The following is a 25,633-nucleotide window of genomic DNA, read 5'->3' as shown; positions in this document are numbered from 1 at the left end:
GCGTAAAAAAACCCCAAAAATCCCCCTGCCCCCTTCGTTAAAAAACTACTTTTGCGATAAAATTCCTAATTTACAATTTCTAAGATTCAGAAAGCGCCTTTATTATCGTATTTAACCAAGAGTATCATATTTATTTGACGAAATATTTTCGTAAAATTATTGCAATCTCTAAGTACCTCTCTTCTGTGCACTAATAACAAGAATTGTTGAAATTGAGAAACATTTGTTTAATATGAAAAGCACAGGGAAGATAGGCGAAAGGTTCATAAACTCCCAATTCTTCGCGGGCGGCTCATGCACAGAGCGGATCATTCACGGCCTTTAACTTTTTTTTTTTCCGACAATGGTTAATTAAGTGTAGGTAAACGCATGCATCTAAATATACAAGTCTAAAATCTATTTTTAAACAATTCTATTTCTTTCTTCCTCCCTTCCAATGACATCAAATCTTTCAAAGTCATCGAAACATGGCTAATTGAAAAAACCTGCTTTTCAGATCTACACTACCTACTGCTTCAGATCTACACTACCTACTGCTTCAGATCTATCCTACTTACTGATTTTTAGATCACCACTACTTACGTGGGTAAACAAGTGACCAGACCAGCAGGGGCGTGCTTAGAGTTTTAACGACCCTCTGCCAAATTTGTTTTAATAGTCGATAAACGATCATTTTTGTTATTTATTTATTCTCTCCTACTCCAGCACATAAAAATCGACAATAATTTTGACATTTTATTATAAATTTACTATATTATGTGAATTTTTAAAAAAAGAAAAGAAACACACGCAACAAAATTTGCCAAAAACATTTAGTTTGGAAAGAGAAAAATCTAGAGACAAATAAATTACGATATACATTTTTTAAAAAAAATCTACTGAAAATTAACTTTTCTAGCTTTTTGAGCAGTAAATCGATCAATTAAGTTTGAAAAATTTAAAGAAATATATAAATCATTTTTAATCAATATTAGTGCTTGAGGATTAAGACGAGCATTAATCATCGTTGATCTTAAATACGTTTTAAATTATTTATACTTTGAGAATGAAAGCTGATACAAAATTGGTAAAACATCTTGGAAACTGTTTTCAAACAAATATTTAATTGTATTTAGTGTTGATCTTAAAGTTTCTGGAATGAAATTTGCAAGAACTTTTAACTCTGTAAAAATCAGTTCCATTCACATCGTCTAATTCCAACGCGAAGTTATTGCAATTAGTCATTAAGTCATGCTCTTCCAAAGTTTTTAATGCTGGAATATTGCAAAGAAATCCAAATTTCTTTTTGAAGTCTTTTATTTGTTGAAAGCGTTCCTCAGTGGACATAATAGCTTGCTCAAAAAGAGTGTTATAAAAATGTATGCGATAATTTCTTTCTGGATAGCGAATTGGCTTATCATTTGACTCGTAAGAAAATTGTTTCTTTACACCCCTGCTACGAAAAGATGTCACAGGAAAAAATATTAGCTGAACTTTGTTACAACTACTTTTTGAATACGAAAGTGGTCAATTAAGGAAGAGCTTTTCATTCATTTTTTTTCAGCGGAGGGAGGTTGGATTTACTTTAACACAATATGCTAACTGTATAAGTTAGTTCAAGATTTTTACAAGTGATTACAAAATTAATGTTAAAAAATATGACATAAAATAGGGTTGCAGAGAAAAATTTTCGAATCAGAAAGAGGTGTAATTGATGAAATAAAGCCTCGTATCCAAACTGCGTTGTTTTCAGTCGGGGGGGGGGTATGTAATACGAAATTGAAATTTAACTTCAGAACAACGTTCGGAAAAAGAGTAAAAATTTTTGACCTATTTTTTTCCTTTTCACTTACTTTTACTACTAGCAATTATAGAATCAAATGGCAGACGAAGAAAATACGTGCATACATTAAAATAAAAACAATATTTTATACTGCCCATAAGTTAGAGTTAAAACAATGAGACTGCGATGAAAAATATCAAACGTTGCAAAATGATCAACAAAAATCCATAACACCAAAAGAATTTATTTCATGATAATTTACAATTTTCTCACTAAAAATTAAAAGCTAGAGATTTCCCTTGAAAGTAAAAATGTGAAAATAAATAAAAAAATATAAAAAGACAAATTTTCTATCTATTTTATCTTTTTAGAATACAATCGCGAACACTAAGTGGCACTATGTCACACAAAAATAATTTATTCTTTTGTAATATTTCAGCGGCTCCTAAACTTCAAAAGGTATTAGCGGCCCTGTGCGGCCGCACAGTTTGTCACCCCCTAAGCACGGCCCTGCAGACTAGTCTTGAAAAAATTCTCCTCCCTTATACGATTTTCATGCAGCCTACTTTGAGCTGTTGCAGTTAATCTGTTTTATGATTTCTTTGCGTATGTGTGTAATCCGTTGGCAATATTGAGCGATCCTGTTTCAGCTTTTATGTGCATTTTTTCATACTCTCTTATCGTTTTAGCTGTTTAAATGCATGCGAGTGTTGCTGTTTGTTTTAAGCTATTATAAATACAGTAGCATCGTTTTTAGCTAATTTGTGGATTATCCACGAATTCGCTTATCCACGGATAATCGAGAGTTTACTGTATTTTCAGTGTTCGAGAAAATCACATTTGAAAGTTCAAGACCACAGCCATTCTTCATTGCACAATAAACTTTTGGATGAGTTTTCATCTTGATCATTCCCCTTTTTTACCTATTTAAATAGAGAAATAAATGGATGCTTCAATTGCCAGATCGATTAACTCCACTTTTTAAAAAAATCCTCTTTTAAGCTTTAATAGTGCTGTATCAATGCTTAGCATGTGAATTTATATTAACGTTTTGGTTCAGTGCATTTCTGACCATGTGATGGCAGAAAATGTAACACGAGAGCCTGTACACCCCTATGGATAACACTATTTTCTTCATCACTTTTCTCGACATTTTGTTTTATGGAGTTAATCGATTTGGCAAGTGAGACATCCAAATACACCTAGTGTTGAACTCGAACAAAAAAAAGGAAAGGAAAAAATCATTTCGCCTTTCTTCCGGGCACTCTTCGCATGTTTTTTTTTTTTTCCTTACGTACTTTTTATGTCATAAAAGAAATGTTATTGCATCAATTAAAAATATAAACTTATAATTAACAATATAATTAACAATATCTATTTAATTATGATAGTTAACGAGATTTTTTCCATTTGCTGAGAGAAGAGTAAAGTCATCGTAAGAAAGAGCATGTGATAAACGTTAGTTTTTTCTCTGTTATTCCTTACTTTCCTTATACAGCAAATAATGCAATAATAATAATGAGAGTCTGGCTTCTATTCGTTAGGTGAAATGATATTCGCTGCAACGAAACTCTTTAAGCAGCAATATTACCGGAAATAACAATTGTTTTAACACTAATTTGACTCAAAGTTAATGAAAATATTGGCCCAATAAACAATCGCAGGTGCCAAAAGTGAATGAATTGATCGGCTTGTGTAGAATTTGGGTAAAATGTGTTCCATTCGCCTGGTTGGCGCTCCACTTGTCTGATCGATGACTCGAAAAGTCCGCGCATGCTGTTTCGAGTGCGCATGCGTAAGAGCATCTTGGTTCCTGGTCGATCCAGGCGGCAACTTGGCCAAGATCATTCAATTAAATTTTATACAATACTCTGACTTTATGAAACAACTATTTAGTATTATCATAAAAATAACTATGAAACTAATTCTTTTCCCTTTTTCGAAGTTTATCAGATTCCACAAAATAATTTTTACATGATTTGGTAACCTTAAGTTTGCTTTTTGGTATATTTTTGCAAGAGTTTTAAAAGTAGCTTTTTATTAACTGAATATTTTTTACAGACCTAAAATGCATACTTTTTTTTTTCACTTTCCAGCATTGCAAGAAGGTGCAAATTTTAATATTAGCTTTTAATCCTGAATGAGACATGCCTATAAAGCTGTATATTTATTGTATATTTATTGGGTTAACTTGGCTCGCATGCGACCAAATCTATTCCAAATATATTATTTTATAGGTTGCACTGCCATAAAACTAACAGAAATGCAAAAAATGTATTTCATTTCATAATTATAACTAAAAGTTTGAAGCATGTACGATATTTGAAGTGAAATTGGAGTATGAAAATGTTGCAGTTAGTGGTTGGAAAAACTACATTTTTTTTTTTTTTTTGTAGCGAACTACAATTACAACTAATTTGTTACAAATGTAGTTAACTACTACTACTTTCTTCAAAATGCAGCAACTACAAACTACTTTTGAAATGTAGTCACTACTTCGCTACTTTTCAAAAAATAAGTAAATAAAGAGCATACACACTTGGGTGCCACAAAAAATGAAATTCATTTTTCAAGTCGCATACTTTCTTATATTTTACCTTTTTTGTCAAAACAATTGTTAAAAAAAGTTTCATATAATTTGGGCAAATCCGTGCCGACTTTCGTCCGGATGTATAAACCAGTACTTGCATGCTAGGCCAAATCGAAAAAAGAAACTTTTTTAGAAACTAGAAATTTCTGTTTATAAAACGTTGCCCCTATACCCCACACTCTTACATGTACCAAAAACATGAATTCAAATTTAAAAACATTGAGATGTCCCACACTTGGCCTAAAATTTATAATTTTCTTAAAAAAATTGATTTTTTTCAATTTATCTTTTAAAAAATTACATATAAATTTAAATCAAGTATCAAGTTCAAAAAAATTTAGCGAACACATTTTAAAGTCAATGTTACAAATTTTGTAAATACTAATTGTTTTATGGTTGATTTGTTGTAATCTGGCTAATTTTGGCGTTTGTTCCATTAATTTTCATCTAAAATAATCGTAGTAACTTAACCTGTAAATTGTTTCTTGTAATGAATATACAACTCCCCAACATTCGTATGATGTATATGATCCCTGGATAACATTTGTGAATGGAATAAAAAGAAAATATGAGAAATTGGTAGAATGTTGTAGGATTCTCTGGATGTTTCTTCGCTGGGTATGTAACGCCGGACGTCATGTGAATGAGAGGGAGATTCAGTTTTGCTTTCTAACTGTTTAGTCTCGTTTTTCACTGCTGTCTGTGAATGTATTAGCGCTTGCGCTGTGATTTTCGAATTTGTTCTTTTCACGTATTTTGGATTTAAATGCGGGGTGTACTGAGTAATGTGCAATGTTTAACGATATTCGATTAATTGCTGGATGTTTGCAATTGTTACCTTCTCTATTGTTAATTATTTGTAAATAAATTCATTGTGCAAAAAATATCAAGATTGCAATCGTCATTTCGAAGAAAGTTTGAAGTTGCACCGGACTCGTAACAATATATATCTTGAAATAAAACAATGCGTGGCTTCCGCTGCTTATCAATAATACTGCTTGATACTTCATCTGAGACACAGCACTTACACATTTAGTGACACATTTTATCTTTCAGCAAGATTCTACTCCGTGTCATGTCTCTAAATCGACTCATAAATTTTAAACAGAAAGAGGAATTTCGGTATTAAACTGGTCAAGCAACTCTACCAATCTCAATACGATCAAGAATTAGTTGGTAACGTCGAATCTAAAGAAAGCGGTTCAAGATCTGGTGCCTGCCAACAAAATTGAGCTCGCTGCCGCATTGAAGAGGGTATGGAAACAGTGTCAGAAACGATTTATGTGAACACGTTCTAGAATCCGTGTGTGAAAGGATTAAAGCATTGAATCCAGCAAAAAATGACGCATTCTAGTGTTGATATTGTTTCTTTTGAAAGTGTTTTCTCCCATTTTAATCTGAATGTTCTAATTTTTTGACTCAATGTAAACCTTCATCACTATAAACTTTTGGATTATTCTGTCTAAGATTATTATTTTTTTTTTGAGTATATTTGAAATAAAATGCACACTTTAAAGTCTAAGAAAGGTGGCACGTTCATTTAAATACCTAATTTGCATTTATATTTGGTAGTAATAAACATTTTTCCAAAAAAAATGAGAAGTATTCTATTATTTTGAATTTAGGTTGTATAACATTTACAGTAGCTTATTTATTTGGTAAATACTATAAAAACACTTATTTTCGCGAAACTTCTTTAATTTTCGCATGCCCATCGTAATCACGAAAATTTAAGCCTCGTGAAATATTTTTTGTTTTTCAACTTTCGGTCTGTTCATATAAAATTCACGAATATTTCGACTTGCGAAATCACCAATATCTTCATTTTCGAGAAAATAAGTACGTTTACAGTATTTTTTAGAACAATAATCTCTTTGAAATCTAAAACGTTCATCCACGGGACATTCTCGGAAGTCAGAAAAAAAAGAGTTACTAATGTGGCGGTTATCGCTAATTCATACACTTTTATTTTTAAGTCAAGCTCTATTCAATATAAATATTGGCGAAACATAAAAATTACGATGGCAAACAAACTAATGGCGTCAAACAGAACGTATGGCGTCAAAATGATATGCCTGAGGTCAGCTTGTATTTTTATGAGTCTTATTTCTCATTGCATCCGCTGAGGTAGGGTAGACCGACCAGTGAGTGAACACCACCCAGTGAATGAACAGCGCGTCATTTAAAAAAAAAAAAAATAAGCTTCCAAAATATTTTTTCTAAATAAATTTACTACAAAAGTGTTCTTTATTGATATTCTAAGCTATCTGACACCTGATTGGTTACTTTGGATACGTATTTTTTTCCTGAAAAAAATTTGAAAGTTTTACTGCCGTGAATCGTTTTTTTTTTCTCTTTCAAAATAATAAGGCTGGTTTCGTACTAGCAATTATTTTGATACATATTATTTTTATTGATAAATTTTATTTTTTAACTTTACGAAAGAAAAATTAAGTATACATATTTAGGCTATGGATTTAAATTGTTTCAGTCAATGCAGAATGCGTAGATTTTCAGGTAGAGGGGTGTTCAGTCACTGGGTACGAAAAATTGCGAAAACCCAGTGAATGAACAATGGCAAAATTTCTTTTGATTTAAAAAGAAAATTTAAAGTTTCTTTGAGATATTTTAATTTTCGTACTTTTTTGTAATGCAGATAGTTTTATATGCTTATTTATTTATGTACTAGTGGTACTCGCACGGCTTTGCCCGTAATAGAAAAATTAAAAGGTCTTTTGGTTCGCCTGTATATTTACAAATAATGTATGGTAAATTTTCTCGCCAATTGGCTTGTACTCATGTTACGGTTCCACGTTATGATAATTTCGTATCTCGCCAATTGGCTTGTGCCCATGTTGCGGTTCCACGTTATGATAATTTCGTAATTTACTCGTCCATCTTATGATATTTTTGTTCTTAAAACTGGAATAGAAAAGAACCACATCGAATTTTCGAAAAATCGCTTCGAGGTTCACACCCCCATGCTACAAACTAACTTTGTGCCAAATTTCATGAAAATCGGCCGAACGGTCTAGGATCTCAGAGACGCTATGCGCGTCTCTGAGATCTTGACAGACAGAGAGAGATCCTGACAGACAGAGAGACTTTCAGCTTTATTACTAGTAAAGATTTCATTATATATTTTACAACTTCTTTATTTTTGTCTTTGTAAACAAGGCACTTTTTACTGAGTTTTATCTTTTATCTATCTATATATCTATCTGTATATTAACCTACCTACCTACATCTATCGTTCTATATCTTTATCTCTCTTGATAGATAGACAGATAGAGAGATAGAGAAATAGAAATATATATACAAAGAGAGAGAATAGATAGGTAGATATGTATGTATGTTTGTGATAGATAAATAGATAGAAGAAGATATAGAGATGGATAGATAAAAAATGAGAGGTAAATATATATATATAGGTAGATAAATATAGAGATAGAATAGGTAGGTAGATAGATAGATCGATAGATTTATTGATAGATAAATAGATAGGTAGTGGTTAATAGATAGATAGGTAGATAGAGAGACTAATATAGAGATAGATAGCTAGGTAGAGAGACTGATATAGAGATAGATAGTAGGTAGATATATAGACAGGTAGATAGACCGATAGATATAGATTGGTGGATAGATATAGATAGGTAGATATACTGATAAGGAGATTGATAGATAGATAGGTAGATAGACAGGTAAAAAAGCAGGAAGATAGATAAATATATTGATTCGGATAACAGATTGGTAGATATTTAGATGTACAGACAGATAAATAGGTAGATAGTTAGGTAGATAGACAGATAGATAAGTAGATAGATGTATAGATAAGTATATAGATAAGTAGATAAGTAGAGAGATACGCAGATAAATCGATCGATTAGATAGATAGATAGATAGATAAGTAAATAGATAGATAAGTCGATAGATAGATAGATAAGTAAATAGATAGATAAGTAGATAGATAGATAGATAGATAAGTAGATAAGTGGACAGATAAGTAGATATACACAGAGATAAGTAGATAGATATATAGATAGATATATAGATACATACATAGATAGAGAGATAAGTAGAGAGATAGATCGATAGATAAGTATATAGATAGATAGATGGATGGATGGATAAGTAGATAGGTAGATAGATATATAGATAGAAAGATAGATAGATCGATAGATAAGTATATAGATAGATAGATAAATATATATAGATAGCTAGATACAGATAAGTAGATAGATAGAAAAATAGATAAGTACAGTGATAGATATATAAGTAGATAGAGATATTGATAGATATATAGATAAGTAGATAGGTAGATAGACAGATCGATAGATAAGTAGATAGACAGATCGATAGATAAGTAGATAGATAGATAGATAGATAAGTACATAGATAGATAGATACATAGATAAGTAGATAGGTAGATAGATATATAGACAGAAAGATAAGTAGATAGATAGATCGATAGATAAATTGATAGATAGATAGATAGATAAATATATATAGATAGCTAGATACAGATAAGTAGATAGATAGATTGATAAATAGATATAGTAGTTATATAGATAGATAGATAGATAGATAGATAGATCTCAAAGAAACTTAGTTTCTTTTTGAATCAAAATTTATCATGTTCATTCACTGGACCAATTTGTGTTCATTTACTGGTTCGAGGTGTTCATTCACTGGGTCTTTGTGCCATTTTTTCTTTAAACACCTAAAAAAGTCGGAAGCAGTACCATTTCAGTTCCCGCGATTTTTTAGAGATATTTACATAGATCAATTAAAATGTTTTAGCTATCACAATCTGTATAGTATAGAATTTAAAATTAGTAGGATTTTTAAAAATGAAATAGTGCTTAACTGTTCATTCACTGGTCGGTCTACCCTACTTGTGTAAAATTTACGCCAGTCAAATTCGTTTGAACCTTGATTTTTTTTTTTCTTTTTAAGTTTATTTAAAAGTAGTTTCCAGAAATCGCTACAACTTTTTTTTTGTCTCGAACTACTTACTACACTACTTTTAAAAAAAAATTAGTGCGCTACATTACAAACTACTAAAAATGTAGCTACTACAGTAGCGACGCTATTTGTAGCGCGCTACTTCCAACCACTGGTTGTAGTAGAGAAATAACAGAGAAAAATATAATGAAAAGTGCTTGAAATAATTTTTCAACTTTTTTCAAATGCATCGGAAATCTAGAAGCAGTGAATGTTGTATCTTAATAAGTTAAACAACGTAGGTGTTGGTACTAAAGTTGAAAAAATTTAACCATATGTATAAATTTACTTTAATTAAGTTTGCATGAGTTATTTGCTAGGGAATGTGAAGAGGAGTAGGGCCTTTGGTAAAGGTGCAAAAGACAATAGAAAGAAATTTCGATTAAAAACTCGATGTTATTCCGACCTTATAACAATCTCTTCTGAGCAATTGTGTCACACGCTTCTTAACCCCAACATTTTTTCATTTCAACCACTAAATTTCAACTGAGCTTTTAAACATCCTGTAGCAAGAAAACAACACATTTATTAGAATTTCATGCAAACAGAATAATTGCTGCCACTTAAGTTACATTTAAAATTATAACAGATTAATACTATACAAAAAACAAAATATTCATTTCACTTCTACATTTGATCCCAAGCATTTTATGAGAAGTCAAAAATTATTTTAAAAATACTTAAAACATTTATTTACAAAATCATACGCATCAGTGCAAGTAATTTATCGGAAGCGTCTCTTATAGTCCTCCTTGTACACTCCTATAAAGTTTTATCTCTTGTATTTTATTAATGTAATCATTCAGTCTTTTTTAGGTCCTAGACGAGTAATATGAGAGAAGTACACCATGGGCTGTACTCCAAGTCAATTCGATCATTCAATTCTAGTTGAAGAACGACATTCAGCACAATCTCCAAATCCCAAAGACTTTAGACAAATCAAATTCAACGGATCCTTCACAGACGAGTCGTCATGGCCAGTAGCTAATATTATTGAAAATGAAACAGACAGTAATGATTCAGGAGATGGATTCTTACAGGTAATGTCAAATTGTAAGTTTAAAATAATAGTTCAACTTCATGTAAAATACCGACAGCCCGGTTATGATATCCAGAGATCGCTGTTTTGTCCTTATGGACTCATCAGTCTGAAATAGTCCATAGAGGAGCTAGAGGCGGGTGTTTCTCATTGAAGCTAAGATTACCATCAAACTGGTAGCTAATGTTTATTTAGTTAACTTGTTAAAAGTAATGTATTCAAGAATAATGCTAATGTTTCATCTTTCAATGGTTTTGTTTAGTGTAGAAGGGGAGCCCAAAACTTTGCTGGGAAATAAATATTCAGCGTTATTTATCTCGATTAGATCTAGTATATCTAATCTATTTCAACATGCTGTTGAAGAAATAAAACACAAATTACAGAAAAAACCAGCTTTTCGTTATAACAAACTTATTAATTTTTAATCAGTAACTTTGAATGCTAAATAAGTAATTGTGTTTTTAAGTTACTACTGCATGGCACTGCAGGTTTTTTCTTTGTAAAATGTAATACATGACGATTTATTTTAAAAAATATAGCAGTTGACAAAATGGAATTCCACACTTAAGCAGAATATATACTGAGACTTTTATAGCCCCAATTACATTTAAAGTACTGAACTCAGGCTCATATTTTCATTATGATTAGCAGAAAGCAAATCACGCGATTAATGACTGCAACACCGCTATACCGGTATACCGAATACCGGTATTTTGAGCAATTTTGCAACTTCTTAGTACAGTCGACTCCCGCTACAACGCGATCCGACTTTCGCGAAAAGGTTATAACGTGATTTTTTCATCAGTAAAGAATTTTTGAGCTTGCGCGAAATTCTCGCCCGCAACATGAAAATTTTCGGAAGAGAACCGCGGTGTGTAAGTTTTTTTCGTGAATGGACCTTCATCCCTTCAGCATCACTGAGAGCAGAAGTACCCACACTGTACTAGTCTTTTATCGCTTATACAAATAACTACTTCTCATTTTCCTTTTTTTTTTTTTTTTCATTCTAAATGCGAAACTTAACGAAATATGACGACACCTAAGAGCGCTGTTTCATCTAAAATTGATGAAGATAGACAGAAAAAAAGAATGTTTCTGACAATTAACGAAAATGTAAAGCTTCTCGAAAAACTGAAGCTGAACCAAAAAATGCTTCGAAAGGTAGCACAACAATTAGGTATTACGGTATAAGTGAATACGTACAATTAAAAGTCAAGAAAAGGAAATCCATAAAAGTTCACCTAGTAATAGTATCCAAGAAAAAGGCAAAAATTATGAAAATGGAAGCTGCTCTTTATAGTAAATTAAAGAAACCAGGAAGAGGGGTAATGCCATAAATGGAAAATTTATAAAAGAACCAATGAAGCAACTGTAATTAAAAATATATTAGAATAACGGTTTGTTTACGCAGCATAAATCATCAACAACCTTTTTAATTTTTTTTTTCAATTAAAAATATCATTGCTGAATCAACTGTATAGTACAACTATAGGGCATTTGTTTTCCTTACTACATGCTGCACGTACGGTACTGGTTTATTTTATGTCTTTCTTTCCCATTGATCATTGTTTTTGTGCATCATAGCAGTATTTTATGTTGAATAAAACGGTTTTTTTTTTAAATAGAAATAAAAGTTCAGTTCTTTATGTAAGAAACAGTAATGGATAGTTAAGAAAAGGTTTTTAACTGTTTAAGGTGGTGTTTACTAGTGTCTAAAATGATTGGTTATATTTGTAAAAGTTTTTACACATACCCTTTTCCACAACGCGAAATTTCGACTTACGCGCGGGGTCTTGGAATGCATCCCTCGCGTAAGTCGGGACTCGACTGTACCGGTATTTGCTGAGATAATGTACCGGTATTTTTGGTATTAGCTAAAAATAATAAATAGTAAATAAATAATTTTCCATTTAACTTAATAAACATCTACTTATACTTTAAATTTACATTTCCTTCTTGATGATACAGAACCAAAATCAATCTATTTATGCAAAATTTTGGCTTCAAAAGCACGAACTAATAGAATATCATTAAATGATATTTGAAATTCAGCACCTTAAAAATTGTGAAAACGATTTAACGAATTTTTTATAAAACAATTTAAGTCAAAACTCCTTTATTGCAATATTTGTTCAAATTGTAGTAACTTTGCAAAGGAAAAATTTATATTATTTAGTTCTTTTATTTACCTAAATAAATATTTGAAATGTTTAATAATAAGCATTACTTTTTGAACTTAGAAAGAGCTTGACGAATAGTTACGTTTATCTTTACTAATTTAATAATCTAGAGATTTATTTATTATTCAAAATCAATTTGTTTAAGGCGAACAAAACCAATATGGATCGCATTTATATTTTTCGATCTCAGAATTATGCCACAAAATCAATAGTCTTATATTAAAGTTGCAGTTGCCATAGCAATGTTTTGCTCATAACAACTATCCCGACCAAAAGCAAAGAAATTGCAAATGTCAATTTACAAATTACTCCCTTTTGCTTAAAGTCTTGCTGAACTTTCTTCGAGAAATGTCACTGTAGCATAATTTCGTCGTCGTCTTTGTTAATCAAGATTTCTTTCCAGCCTCAAAAATACGGAAGAAGCGATTAAGACGATCGATTTTGTTTCTTCTCTTATGATCGAAGAAAACATCCAGTTGCTTTCATGCCCTGCTCGTGGGCTCAACTTTTTTTCTTCCTTTGGAAACATAAATCATTATTTCAGTGTCTTTGGAAAATCTTTGAAGGCTTGAAATACAAATTATCATTTCAAGAAAGATTTTTCTAGCGGCGCTTTTATATTCTGAGAGAGGCCTTAAGCCTATTCAAAGAAAGCTTTTTTAAAAGAAAACCCCACTATGAGTCGTTATCTTTATCAGTTCAAGAAGTACTAATGAAGCACCCTAAAAAATACTATGCAAATACAGTCTTTTTTTTTTACTGTAAAAAATAGATTTCGTGTGAAGAAAACTGTAATTGGAGATCCGTAATTTTTGGGGAAATTCAAAATTGTAATTGTCTCTTTTTTTTTTTCTTTCAACTAACTAACTTTTTTGAAGCAAAGTACTTCAAAGTTTGAAACTAATGATTGCATCTAGCTGCCCAATCATCCCAAAAACATATTAATGCAAGCGTAAATCACGTGGCACTGGATGTTCGGATACTGAAAAACACAATTTTGCCATAAACGATAAATTCTCAAGACATAAAATTATTGACAGTACATTCTTTAATTAAATATTTCTTGCGCTCAAAAATTGTATTTGAGAATAGTTTCAGTTCATTTTGTTATTTGACGCATAAATATTTAATTTAACACAGAATTTGAAACATTTGAATTGACATACATTTTTTATGCTGTTAACAAATGCTTTATGCTATGTTGTTTTGATTGAGCAGCATAAATTTGTATATGATTAATTTCAAAAATATTTGATATTATATAATATTTTCTAGTTAGCTATAAAATTTTTCTTTGCATAGATTTATGTTATCTTGGCACTATTATTGAAAACCACAAAATGTTTCATATGATGTGTGAAGCTGTTGCAAAAGTTGCATGCAAAACTATTTACTGGGATAAGAGAAAACGATATTTTATGTTTTGGGTAAATAAAATATATATTCCGTTGCGTCAGATGGTATAAAACTCCATACAGTCAACCCTCGGTTATCGCGGTTAATTCGTTCCAGACTTTACCGCGATAATTGAATTTCCGCGAAGTAGGATTCTGTATTTATAACCGTATATTTTCCTAACTGGAGCGCATAAAACTTTCTTAAGACAATTAAAATAGGCTTTTTAACATAGGTAGAGCCACCTAGACATGAAACGTAGCCACCATTACATTTGCATTGCTTAAAAAATTCCACAAAATATGAGAAAATGGGATGGGTTAGACGTAATAGGTATCACATTGTTAATTATTGGGAAATAAACTACACACACACATGCAGTTCGTACACACCACTACTAATCTATGAAAATAGCTCAACTTGTTCGATGTTGAGTTAATTGCCATTTAGTGACCGTATGTTCCCCCGTTCTTCCTCTACATTTATCCTCATTTAAGGTATTACGTATACAACTTAAAAATCTAGTACACTGTTGAACACCATCTACAATTACGGATAAATAATACAGTGATTTATACTTTTCAGTTAGTGTTTAGCGATTAAAATGAGAAGCGATTCCCAACTCTTTCTTCGACGTTTTTATATTTCCACTCGCTCAACTAGTACAGCTACAGCCCTCAGAAGAGCTTACCTTACTTAAAAGACATACTATGTTATTCTTATATAGGAAACAGTTTACACGAGCGCATAAAAAAAAAGCTAATTACTATATTTGAAAAAAAAAACACACACACACACACACACAGAAAAAACCGCGATGTAATGAAGCCGCGAAAGTCGAAGCGCGAAGTAGCGAGGGACGACTGTATTTTACTTTGCGGAAAACAATCTTCATAAATACCGCATTTTTAGTTTGGTTTTTATTACTATTACTAGCTACGTTGCACGGTCTGCATGGAAAAATAAAAGCGATGTAAAATGACACATTTTCAACCCTCAAGCCAGAATAAAAGAGGAGAAATACAGGTTAAAATTTCCCTTCACAAGATTGGCAACAGTTCCTAAACAACCTCATTGCACTATGGACATTAGTCACTAAAAGTAGCCCGAAGAATGAGGACATTAGTTCCTGAAAGAATAAGGAGAGCAGTCCTAAAGTAAACTCAGATCTGCCTTCTTATCCACTATAATATTAAAATCTGTTCGCGTTCGTCTGTCTGTCTGTCTGTCTGAAGATCGATCTTCTCGAGAACCACTGCGAATCGGGAGTCAAACGAGATACCGATCAATTCGAAATTTTCCAAAGAAAACAATAGGACCAATCTCATAATTGTACGACTTTAATTAGCGGAGATATTAATTAAAACGTTAATTAACATAACGCTATTCAGGAATTTTTATTTCTTTCCTGTTGCCATTTTGCATATGGGTGAGCAAATAAAATTCTAATAATTGTGTCAAAAGAGATTTTTTTGGCTGCTGTCCAAATCTTAAAACAACGTTTCCATCTAGAATTTCATTTTTAATTAGTTTAAAATTGGTTGCTCTATTCGGACATTTATCGTCTGTCCTTTCTTATTTTTTCACATTCAACGTTCTTAACTCTTTTCAGCATATGAAAAATGTGTCTTTAGTAATGTTTATTGATTGAAGTGTAAGTTTATCATTCACCGGCCTCATATTTGGGTACATTTAGGATGTGCGACTAATTATGTTTATTTTGTTGGACTTTTTTCCGTCACATGGGTGAGTTTTCGAATTGTAATAAATCTCTTTTTCCTTCCTGTTTCGATTTTTGCAATACAGTTTGTATCGTTAAAAGAACACGTTAAATTAAGATTGTTTGGATTTCTTTAAGTGAAACAGAGTTGAACAAAAAAGATTGTTTTTAAGGATTTTAACTAAATCTTAATTGGAATCTGATGGCTTGATATTAAATTAATGCTTATTGGTATTTAATAAGTCTTGGTGCTTTAGTTTCACGTAATCAACAAAAAAGTGTGTGTCAGTTTATGTAAAAAGTTGATTGTAATTGTACATAAATATTTCAGATATATTCTATCAGATTTAATTCAGTTTAAAGTGAGCACATATTATAGTTGAGAATGCATATATTTTCATCTTTTGTGCTAAATGAAAATACTCATAACTTGTATTATTGATAAATATGATTAACGTTAAAGAGGTTTTTGCCAAAAATATGCTCTACTGGTGTTTTGCAAACCTTGCATTACGCGTAATTATTTACTCCTTAGCGCTTTAGAAACTGATGTCAGAATAATACAAAAACATCAATTGAACAGCTCTTTCATTTTTTAAGTAGCCCGTGCAACGCCGGGCACGCAAGCTAGTCCTTATTAAAATGTGCTCCATACTGTGCGGGTTGAATATGTATATACAGGAGAATAAACCCACAGCAACGGTGTATGTGTTAGTTTCTTAACGGAGAATGAAACTGGGGTCACGTGACGCATGCCTAATGTTTTTTTTCTCCACATTAATAAAGAAGAAATATGTACAAAATTGTGCTGTTAAGCAAAGACAACAGTCCTGAAATATCGTCAACCGAACCTATGAAGCTTTATTGGAAAGAAAGACAGCAGTCAAAGGGGAAATCTTAAAAGTTCTCACGTCTAAACCGACATTAGTCTGGAAAAAAAAATTAATTTGAATTTTGACATCTGGAATTCAAATTATGTTTTTCGCAATCACGAGTGTGTGTGTGTATGTAGGCGTGTGTGTTTGTGTTGGTGTACAGGCATGAGTGTGTGGGTAGTTGTGTGTATGAGTGTTTGTGTGCGTGGGGGCGGGGTATGTGTATGTGAGCATATGTGTTTGTGTCTGTGTGCAGGCATGAATGTGTCGGTAGTTGTGTGTGTATGTGTTTGTGTATGTGCATAGGTGTATGTGTTTGTATATGTGTGTGTATGTGTAGTTGTATATGTATGTGCGTGTGTGTAGGTTATGGATGCAACCTGGAGACGGTTTTCGCTATAGGAGCAGCATCGTGAGGAGCCGGTCGACGGTGATGGTGCGGAGGGTGCTGGCAGGAAAATAAAATGATAGCACGCCAAAACAGTCAAGTGAGAACAATAAGCAATCGTGATTGCTCAAAAAAACCTCATTAAAGTGAGAATAACAATACCTAAAAACCGCAATCAGATTGAGGACAATAATTCATAAATAAATCAACGGTTCCGTTAAAATCCTTCGTCGGAATAAAGACAACAGTCCCTGAAAAATCCAACTAGAATAAGGGCAGTTGTCCGCAAAAATTTTTAAAAAAAAAAGAAAAGCTTTCCAGAAATTCCCCACTGAAATAAAGAAATCGGTCTCTATAAATCCCTGATAGAATAAAGATAAGACAATAACACCAACCGTTGCTTTAAAAATCTCTACCTGGAAAGGATAAATAGTTCAAAAAATAAAAGAAAGAAAGAATAAAAGAAAATTCCAAAATAGAAAAATTCCTTTTTGAATAAGGAAAATATTCCTCAAAACTCCCCCATCAAAGTAAGGAAAGCCAGTTCCTCAAAACCAACATCAGCTTAGATAATTCTTAAATAGCGCTAAAACAGTAATTTTTAAATCCCCATTTCATTAAATACTACAGTAATGAAAACTTCAAGAATAAATTCAAAATGAAAATTTCAACGAGCTTTTCCAGGCTACATAAGCAAATAAATAAACGTTAAATTACAAAAAATAGTCAAAAGTGGAAAATATTTAAATCCTCATAATCGGAGAAGCCCAAAAAAAAGTTGAAGAATTTTATTTGTTCAAACTTCAGCCAAAAATGGCAACAGATATTTCATTCGATGATTGCTTCACGCTAATAAAAACTGAGCTCACGCAGACGATAAATATATTCAGTATAAAATTGGTATTAAAATCAATAGTAAGAAAAAAAATGAAAAATTTTATTTGTCTACATTTGAGCAAAATTGCAACGATTCAAAAACTTTCCAAAGACACTAAAATCGATATGATACGATAAATGATTTCGAACAGAAAAAGGCAGTTTTGGAGCCTAAAATCCAATTTCGAATTAAAAGAGAACCTTTCACCGATTTTTTTTTTTTTTTTTCGAAACGGTCTGTAAACCTTCAAACACTAACCAACCTAAACTAAAAATTCCAACAAAATCTGTCCGGTAGTCCCCAGATGTACACATTTGGAGATTGTGTTGTATTTATAGAAAGATTATTATTATTTTGTAGCTGTCTTAGAAATTGCGCAAAAATCTCAATGATCTATTGCTAAGTATATGTCATTTCATCCATTTATGACCTAGATTATTTTTACTTTCGAAAAAGAGCTTGAAACTTTTTCTAATCATATTTATTTATGCATGAGAAACTCATCACACTTAATTTATGAAAGATAGTTTTCATCTTTAAGTTTTTACAATTTGAAACTGACACTTAAAAGTCCCGATGGCATATTTCTGGAAAGTTTTCGTTGAGAGATTTTATATTGGACTTTTTTGTTCCTAAATGGTTAAAAGCTTTGCTAATTTTTGAGGCAAGTTTAAACGAAAACCTTTGCGTAATTAGCTCAATTAAACTAAGTAATAGTTTGACAAAATAATAAAAAATTGTCTTAAATAGTTAGGGGAATTAATAAATTATTTCAACACTCATTATATGCTTCGTTCATCAACTAAATGGTGTAAAAATATGGCACTTTTAATTAAGCGCATGCAATATTGTTTATAGTTGTTAAATTAAATGTAGTGTTTGCGACTTTGATCATAAACTAAACAGTGGAATTTAAGATTGATGAGAGTATTGTTAAAAACAAATGTTTTCAAAAAAGTTCATTTATGCAAAATTAAAAGAAGTTTGAGATTTAAGCTTATTAAATTTTAACCATGAAACTTGAATTTCCTTTACTTAAACGTACCAGACATTACCCAAATATGTGTTCGGTCAATTGAGTGATTAGGTATATAGTGTTTATTCTAGTATACTTAAAACATTTATTCTACTTTGGGACGAAATTTCGTTTTTAATATAAAATGTTTTATTTTTTTAATTATCAAAGATATTTATTTACAGAGAGTATTATGCTAAAAGGTAACAAAATAACAAATTCATTTTGTTGATATAAAATGGAAGTTTATCAACGCTATAAAATTGAAAATTGTTTTAAAAATAAAACTAACTTATTTTTTCAGTCAAAGCTTAATTATGTTTTTGAATCACATGTAATTGAAATAGCTTTTTTATGTTACTGAAAAAAAGACCTTCCTTTTGTAAAAACACAATGGAAGTTTTGAGATCTTACCTATCAGTTGACTACAACAAAAATTAGACATTCATGTTTTTACAGTTTACTATTTAATTTCAAACAAAGGTCTAACATATATCTTATGCTTCATATTAACTAATTGAATTTTAATTTAAACAATACAATCGAGACATTCGATGTAAAATTCTGCTCACGAACATTTTTCAAATTAGGATTAAACGGAAACCTTACAGCTTGTCTTATATCGGGTACTATATTCTACTCAAGCTCGATTTTCTGAGTGGTATAAGGAAAAGAACGAGTATTCAGTAACATAGAAAAATCCACGCACAAAAAAAAAATATATATACATACTTTTTACCATCAGCACATAGGGTAACGGCACCAGTAACAGACATGTTTAAGACATAGATCTCAGGTTATCTCAATTTTCTCAGCCTTTCAATGTATTTAGACTTTTTAAACTATTTTTCTCTCATGCAACTACACCTCATCTAACATTTGGCTGCTTCTGAATCCTCTAAATGAGTTAATTCTATTTTTATTTGTTCAATTTCGAAAAAAGTCTGACCCTCAGTAACAGCCACCGAAAAATCTGATGATACCCAGTAACAGATAGGATGAGAAAAGGATGAGTAATGGACAAAATTCCCTTTTTCTCTTCAAAATGGGCAAAAATTTATTTTTAGAGCTAAAGTCTTATTTAATTTCAGTGAACATGAAACACACCAGCTGACCTCGTAGTACCTGTTTATAACCTTCCACCACTACCTTGTAAATAGAAACTGGCTCATATAATTCACTCTGACAACACTAGATGGTTGCACCGTATTCATGGGAAACAGCAACATCTGTTTTACCCGCCTAAAATTCTTATTATTTAAATCCAAATTTATGACTGTCTCTTACTGGACCTTTGTCTGTTACTGGTGCACCGATCCTATTGCATTAACGTACACATCATAAAATTCGTCATATAGGATTCAATGAGTTATGACTTTCAAAAATTATCGTCTTGCTTGGAAATTCAAATTTTCAGAATATCCGATCACGAAGTTCCCCGGTTCATATATGTTTGAAAACTCCAGAGGAAAATTATTTAAAAATATGAGGATTAGAAAAGACGAAGCTGGAGAAATCCTTGCGAGAATCTCCGCGTTAGTATTGATTACAGATAAAAGATTCCATCGTTTAGGAGTTACACATATTCCCTTCTAAGAGCAAAGGCATCGATGCCGGAATGATTATTGCGACTCTATACCTAATGTTAAAATAGTTGTTCAGTTCGCCAGATGAATGTGAATTTGGATTCACGCGGGCGTTAATGAGAAAATCAATGTTCGGTTTTGAGGAGAAGAAAAAGAAGTGCGTGTTTCTAACCCGTTTCGTTTAAGTAAAGGGAAAAACTGATATTTACATTTAGATCCAGCTCAAAACATTTATTTATTTGGATAATGTACTGAGGTAGGACGATCTGAGCAACCAAATGCTTTTCCATAAACATAAAAGCGTGAGTGAATAGGAGATTATTAAATAAAAACAAAAAACCCGACTGCGTAAAAATCAAAAAATAATAATAAAAATGCATAAACCCAGTAGATTAGAATGTTTTGCTAACGGTTAGGATTTCCGCTAAAGGTCAAGCATATGTAGTTTTAAGCCGAGTTAAGTCCCTAGAGGGTATAATATTCAATAGTTTAGACCACAGCAAGTTACTTAATAATTCTCACGATATAAACTCTCTCAATACAATAACATGATTACGAAATTTATTGTCTTATAATCATAACTAAGTCAATGAAAATTAACTAAAAAGCGTGAAATAAAAAATAATTATTAAATGAAAACAAAAAACCCGACTGCGTGAAAACTAAAAAAAAAAATAAAAAGAAGAAAATATAAGCCCAGTAGTTTGAAATGTTATTAAGTACTACTGAATAACTACACCATTGAAATAATTTTATAATCGATACACACATTAGACAAATCATAAATTCAAAAGCAGAATAGGAGGATCCACAGACGGGGCTCCTTTTTGACCAATCAAGGAACCCCGTAAAATTTGAATGATTTTAGTCATGTGTTAGTGACACTCTCAAGGTTAAGATAAATCGATTGACGTAAGAACCATCAACATTGGCCAAGATGTTTAGCCTCTACAACACCTCATAGGAACAAACATATACACTGGTGTAAGAAATTAAGAGAATTTTCAGATTTGGTCAATTATTTCCAGAACTACTGGACCTATTTCAATGAAATTTGGTATGTATATACATTGAAACAATGCAAACAAAATAGTCATCTAAAATTTAAAATACACACGCATGGTCATAAAAAACGCTCGTTATAGTCGGATGGTATAAAACAGCGGTTGCAAAATTGAACAAAAAAAATGGGTTAGTAATGGATATGATCCCCTGTAACAGACATATAGGCCTCGCAGTGTGACTCCTTACTTGAAATGAAGCAGTTTATGGGATCCTGTGGCAATTTTTTTCCACTCGTTCAACAATGCTATACTCAGGCTGTAGAGGGTCCCATGAGGGGTGTTGCGAGTTGCTTTTGCCCTCCCGAGAGCGTCCCAGACATGCTCTATAGGATTGGAGTCTAGCGATATGCTTGGCTAATCTATCCTGTGAATATCCTCCCGTTCAGGAAATTCGTCGACCAGAAGAACTCTATGTGGTCTTGCGTAAACATCCATTAAAATTTACTCAGGGCTAACAGCGTGCCTCAAGGGGTGAGCGTAAGGCTCCAAGACCACATCATTATACCTCACAACTGTAACAGAGCCTCTCTCAAAGACATGGAGGGGCGTGCAGCCATCCAACATGATGCCTGCCCAGACCGTCAAACCTCCTCAATCCTCATCCATAATGGTCGATTTCGCGGTTATTGGAAGGCAGGTAATGGCTCCAGGTTCAGCTTAACCGACTATCATTGTCCTACGTTCATTGGGTAGAAGCAGGAACCTACTACCTACCCTCCAATATGCGTGAAATCGACCATTATGACGGTGGTGGTTTGACGGTGTGAACAGGCATCATGTTGTGTGGCCGCACACCCCTCCATGTCTTTGAGACAGGCTCTTTGACAGTTGCGAGGAATAGAGATGTGGTCTTGGAGCCCTATGCTCACCTCTTGAGAGGTATTGTTAGTCTTGGGGTAATTTTAAGGGAAATTAACGCAAGGCCACATAGAGCTCTTCTGGTCGACGAATTTCTGGAAGAGGAGGATATTCACTGAAGGGTTTAGCCAAGCATATCTCTAGACTCCAATCCTATAGAGCACGTCTGGGGCGCTCTCGGTAGAGCAATAACAACTCGCAACACCTCTCCGGGGACCATCCATAGTCTGAGAACAGCGTTGTTGAACGAGTGGAAACAATGTCCCCAGGATCCCATAAACTATTTCATTTCAAGTATGGAGTCACACTGCTAGGTCTATAAGTTTGTTAGAGGGTGCCATACCCCCATTAACCTATTTTGTTGTTCAATTTTGCAACCGCTGTTTCATACCATTTAACTCTAACGAGTGTTAATTATGATCATGCATGTGTATTTTAAATCTTGAACGGTTATTTGTTTTGCATTGTTTCAATGTATGTGCATACTAAATTTCATTAAAATCGGAACAGTAGTTCTGGAAATAATTGATCATATCTGAAAATTCTCTTAATTTCTTACACCAGTGTACATAGACTCATAAACACATTACCTTCCATTGCGTCGCGCACGCGCAGTCGGGTAAAAACAATGCAAATGTACATGAGACGTGTATAAACTATTGTACTAAACATTATTTTCAGTGTACTTTCCCTTACTGTTACAGATAAATTCACAGTTCTTAGTTATGGCAGCATTACTTAGCACGTTCGTATATTTAGTGAAATACGTTCTCTATTCGATAACCATGTTTTTTCCATTAAAACGTGCACAATTTTCATTAGTTTTCTAATTTTTCCAATTGTAGAGTAGTAGCTATTTGAATAAGCTCAGTATAAGTAATAGATGAACACATTACTTATCTTGTGTTTTAAATCTTAAGCAAGAACATTTTTAAGAACGAACATCTCTAATCACTTTATAGTGTTAGATAACTAAATGTAAGTGAAACTAAAGCAGCAGAGAATTATTTTTACTTACAACGTACTAACATACTTTACATATACTTGCATATATGTGCTACATAAGCTTTACATATACTTGCAAACAAGTGACATTTTAGTATTTTTCATACGTACAAGCATAGATACATACTCATACATGTATGAATCAATGTAATTTTTATTCTTCATGCGGGAATAATATTGATAAATAAATAGATTTTGCTGCAATAAAGTTGAAAACTTCTCTTTGCTGTTATGAAGTTAAAATTTATTTTTGATATTTCATTAATTTATATTTTCAGTCTAAGCTAATTCTAGTGTTGCTTAATAAAAACCAGCGACATACTTGTTTATTCAATGTGCCCGAGTATACTCGAGCTGTTTACTCGGGTTTTTGAAATTGTGTGAGAGTGATCCTGCCTCTAGGAGGATTATGTATGGAGTGTTTCTACATGAAGCTTTAATCCGACATTGCATTTGCGTCCGCTATCACTTGGATATTTAGCATTAGATTTAAAAGTGAGAGCATTATTTTCATCCATTTCAGACCAAGGTTTCATCAGGTCTTCAATGAAAGATAAAACTTTTCTTAGCAAAAAAAAGTAATCCTCAGCATTTTTCAAACAACGCCATGGCTGAAATCATGTAAGGTAGACCGGGGCACGTTTACGCGGATTTTTTTCAATGAATTTTCTATTTTTTATGTTTCAACTCAGGAAATTTTAGACATGGCGATTTTGTGAAGCAGTTAATGAAGTCAAAATTTCTATATTCAGTTGATACTCAGTTTAACCGTTAAAAAATTTATTTTTCAGTCCAAGTCGTTTGCGTAAACTTGCCCCGGACACGGGGCACGTTTACGCATATTTATTTTGACACTAACGTAGTTCTGTTAGTGTTTCTAACATAAAGTCTTACTATTGTTATAATAAAGCACATTTATTACAGACTGAATAGTGTATAAAGTAAAAACTGAATGGGCATGGAGACAGCACTACATGATTGCAACCTAGAAGATACGAATCTGTAACTCAATTAAAAAATAAATGATGATTCTCAAAACTAAAGAACCTGAAAATACCAAAAAGATTTGAGACAGTTCGGAGCAAAAAAAGCGTCAGGGCACGTTTGGAAGTAAGACACCGTAAGAACGTGCGTAAAGGTGCTCCGACGTCAACGCGTAAACTTACCCCGTCGCCAAGTTTGGATTTATTTTTAATGAGAAAAAAATTATCAACATTTCAGTTCATACAAGCACAATTCTCAAAAAAGGATGAAATTCTGCTAATTTTTATGTATTTGTTCTTTCTTAACTAAGTATTATTTATTCACAATAAGCTTCAAAACGTTCCACACAAAACTTACTCAACTTGGTTAAAAACAGATTATTATTTCTGCATGCTAGACCGAAGTTCGATTGATGCTCAAAAACTTATGCGAACATGTGCTAGAGAGCAGCGTCAATCTGTTATGAGGGTTGGCTCTCCATTTATAATTCGTTTTGGAAAAAGGGCACTGCTTAAACGTGCCTCGGTCTACCCTATAGAGGCTTTTTTACATACTTTGTGAATTTTGACGATATATACCTGCCCTATATAAAGAAAATTTATGACTTTAAAACTAAATTTATCACACTGCAAAGGAAATAATAAATATAAAATCATGCAACACTATCGTAGTAGATTTTCAGGATTATATTTTCTTATTAATTAGCATTAAAATGTACTTGTATGGTATACAAAATAGACGCTTTTGTTGAAATCATGACTAATCAGAAAAGTGCAAAAATCGCTAGTCTTGTTTACTTCTGTTACGTATGATACTAATCTCTTTTACTTATTGGCTGCTTCCATCACTTTTTCGCATTTTTAAGCACTTTTAACGCTAACAGAACTTTGAAGTTCAGTTCTACGCACTTAATTGTTGCGGGATAGAACGAATATATTTCTCTTTGAAAGCGTAATAGGGTCAAAGGAAGGGGCAATGCAGAGAATAGATGGCAGAAACTTTTATAAAATCAAGTAAATAAAATGTTGAAACCATTATTCAGAATCGACATACTGGCATACTGTTGAGAATGCAAAACATTGAAGACACATTCACAAAAACAAATTCTTGCAACCTTTTATCGACTTGAATTACAAAATATCACGCAATTTAACTGAAATATGCTATCAAAAAATACAATGCTCATATTTCTAGATGAACTTAAATACTTTGTGATAACCAACAATTAAGTATCTTACTTTAATTTTATGGAAGCAAATGTATGAGCATATTTATAAAACCCCTTCTTGTA

General features: G+C 32.3%; 1 protein-coding gene across 3 annotated transcripts in view; it reads left to right on the top strand.

Annotated features, from left to right (window-relative positions):
- Positions 1–25,633, top strand: part of LOC129231508 (uncharacterized) — a 59,364-nt gene that overhangs the window by 18,807 nt on the left and 14,924 nt on the right. For all 3 annotated transcript variants that reach the window (XM_054865839.1, XM_054865840.1, XM_054865838.1), the window contains exon 2: positions 10,173–10,396. In XM_054865839.1, coding sequence (XP_054721814.1) covers positions 10,205–10,396 — 192 coding nt within the window. In that variant the 5' untranslated portion in view covers positions 10,173–10,204. The remainder of the gene's footprint in view (positions 1–10,172; positions 10,397–25,633) is intronic.

Source organism: Uloborus diversus, chromosome 10 (genome assembly GCF_026930045.1).
Source record: "Uloborus diversus isolate 005 chromosome 10, Udiv.v.3.1, whole genome shotgun sequence".
Classification (NCBI taxonomy): domain Eukaryota; kingdom Metazoa; phylum Arthropoda; class Arachnida; order Araneae; family Uloboridae; genus Uloborus; species Uloborus diversus.
The sequence above is the reverse complement of the archived record's forward strand: the minus strand, read 5'-3'. Positions and strand labels throughout refer to the sequence as shown.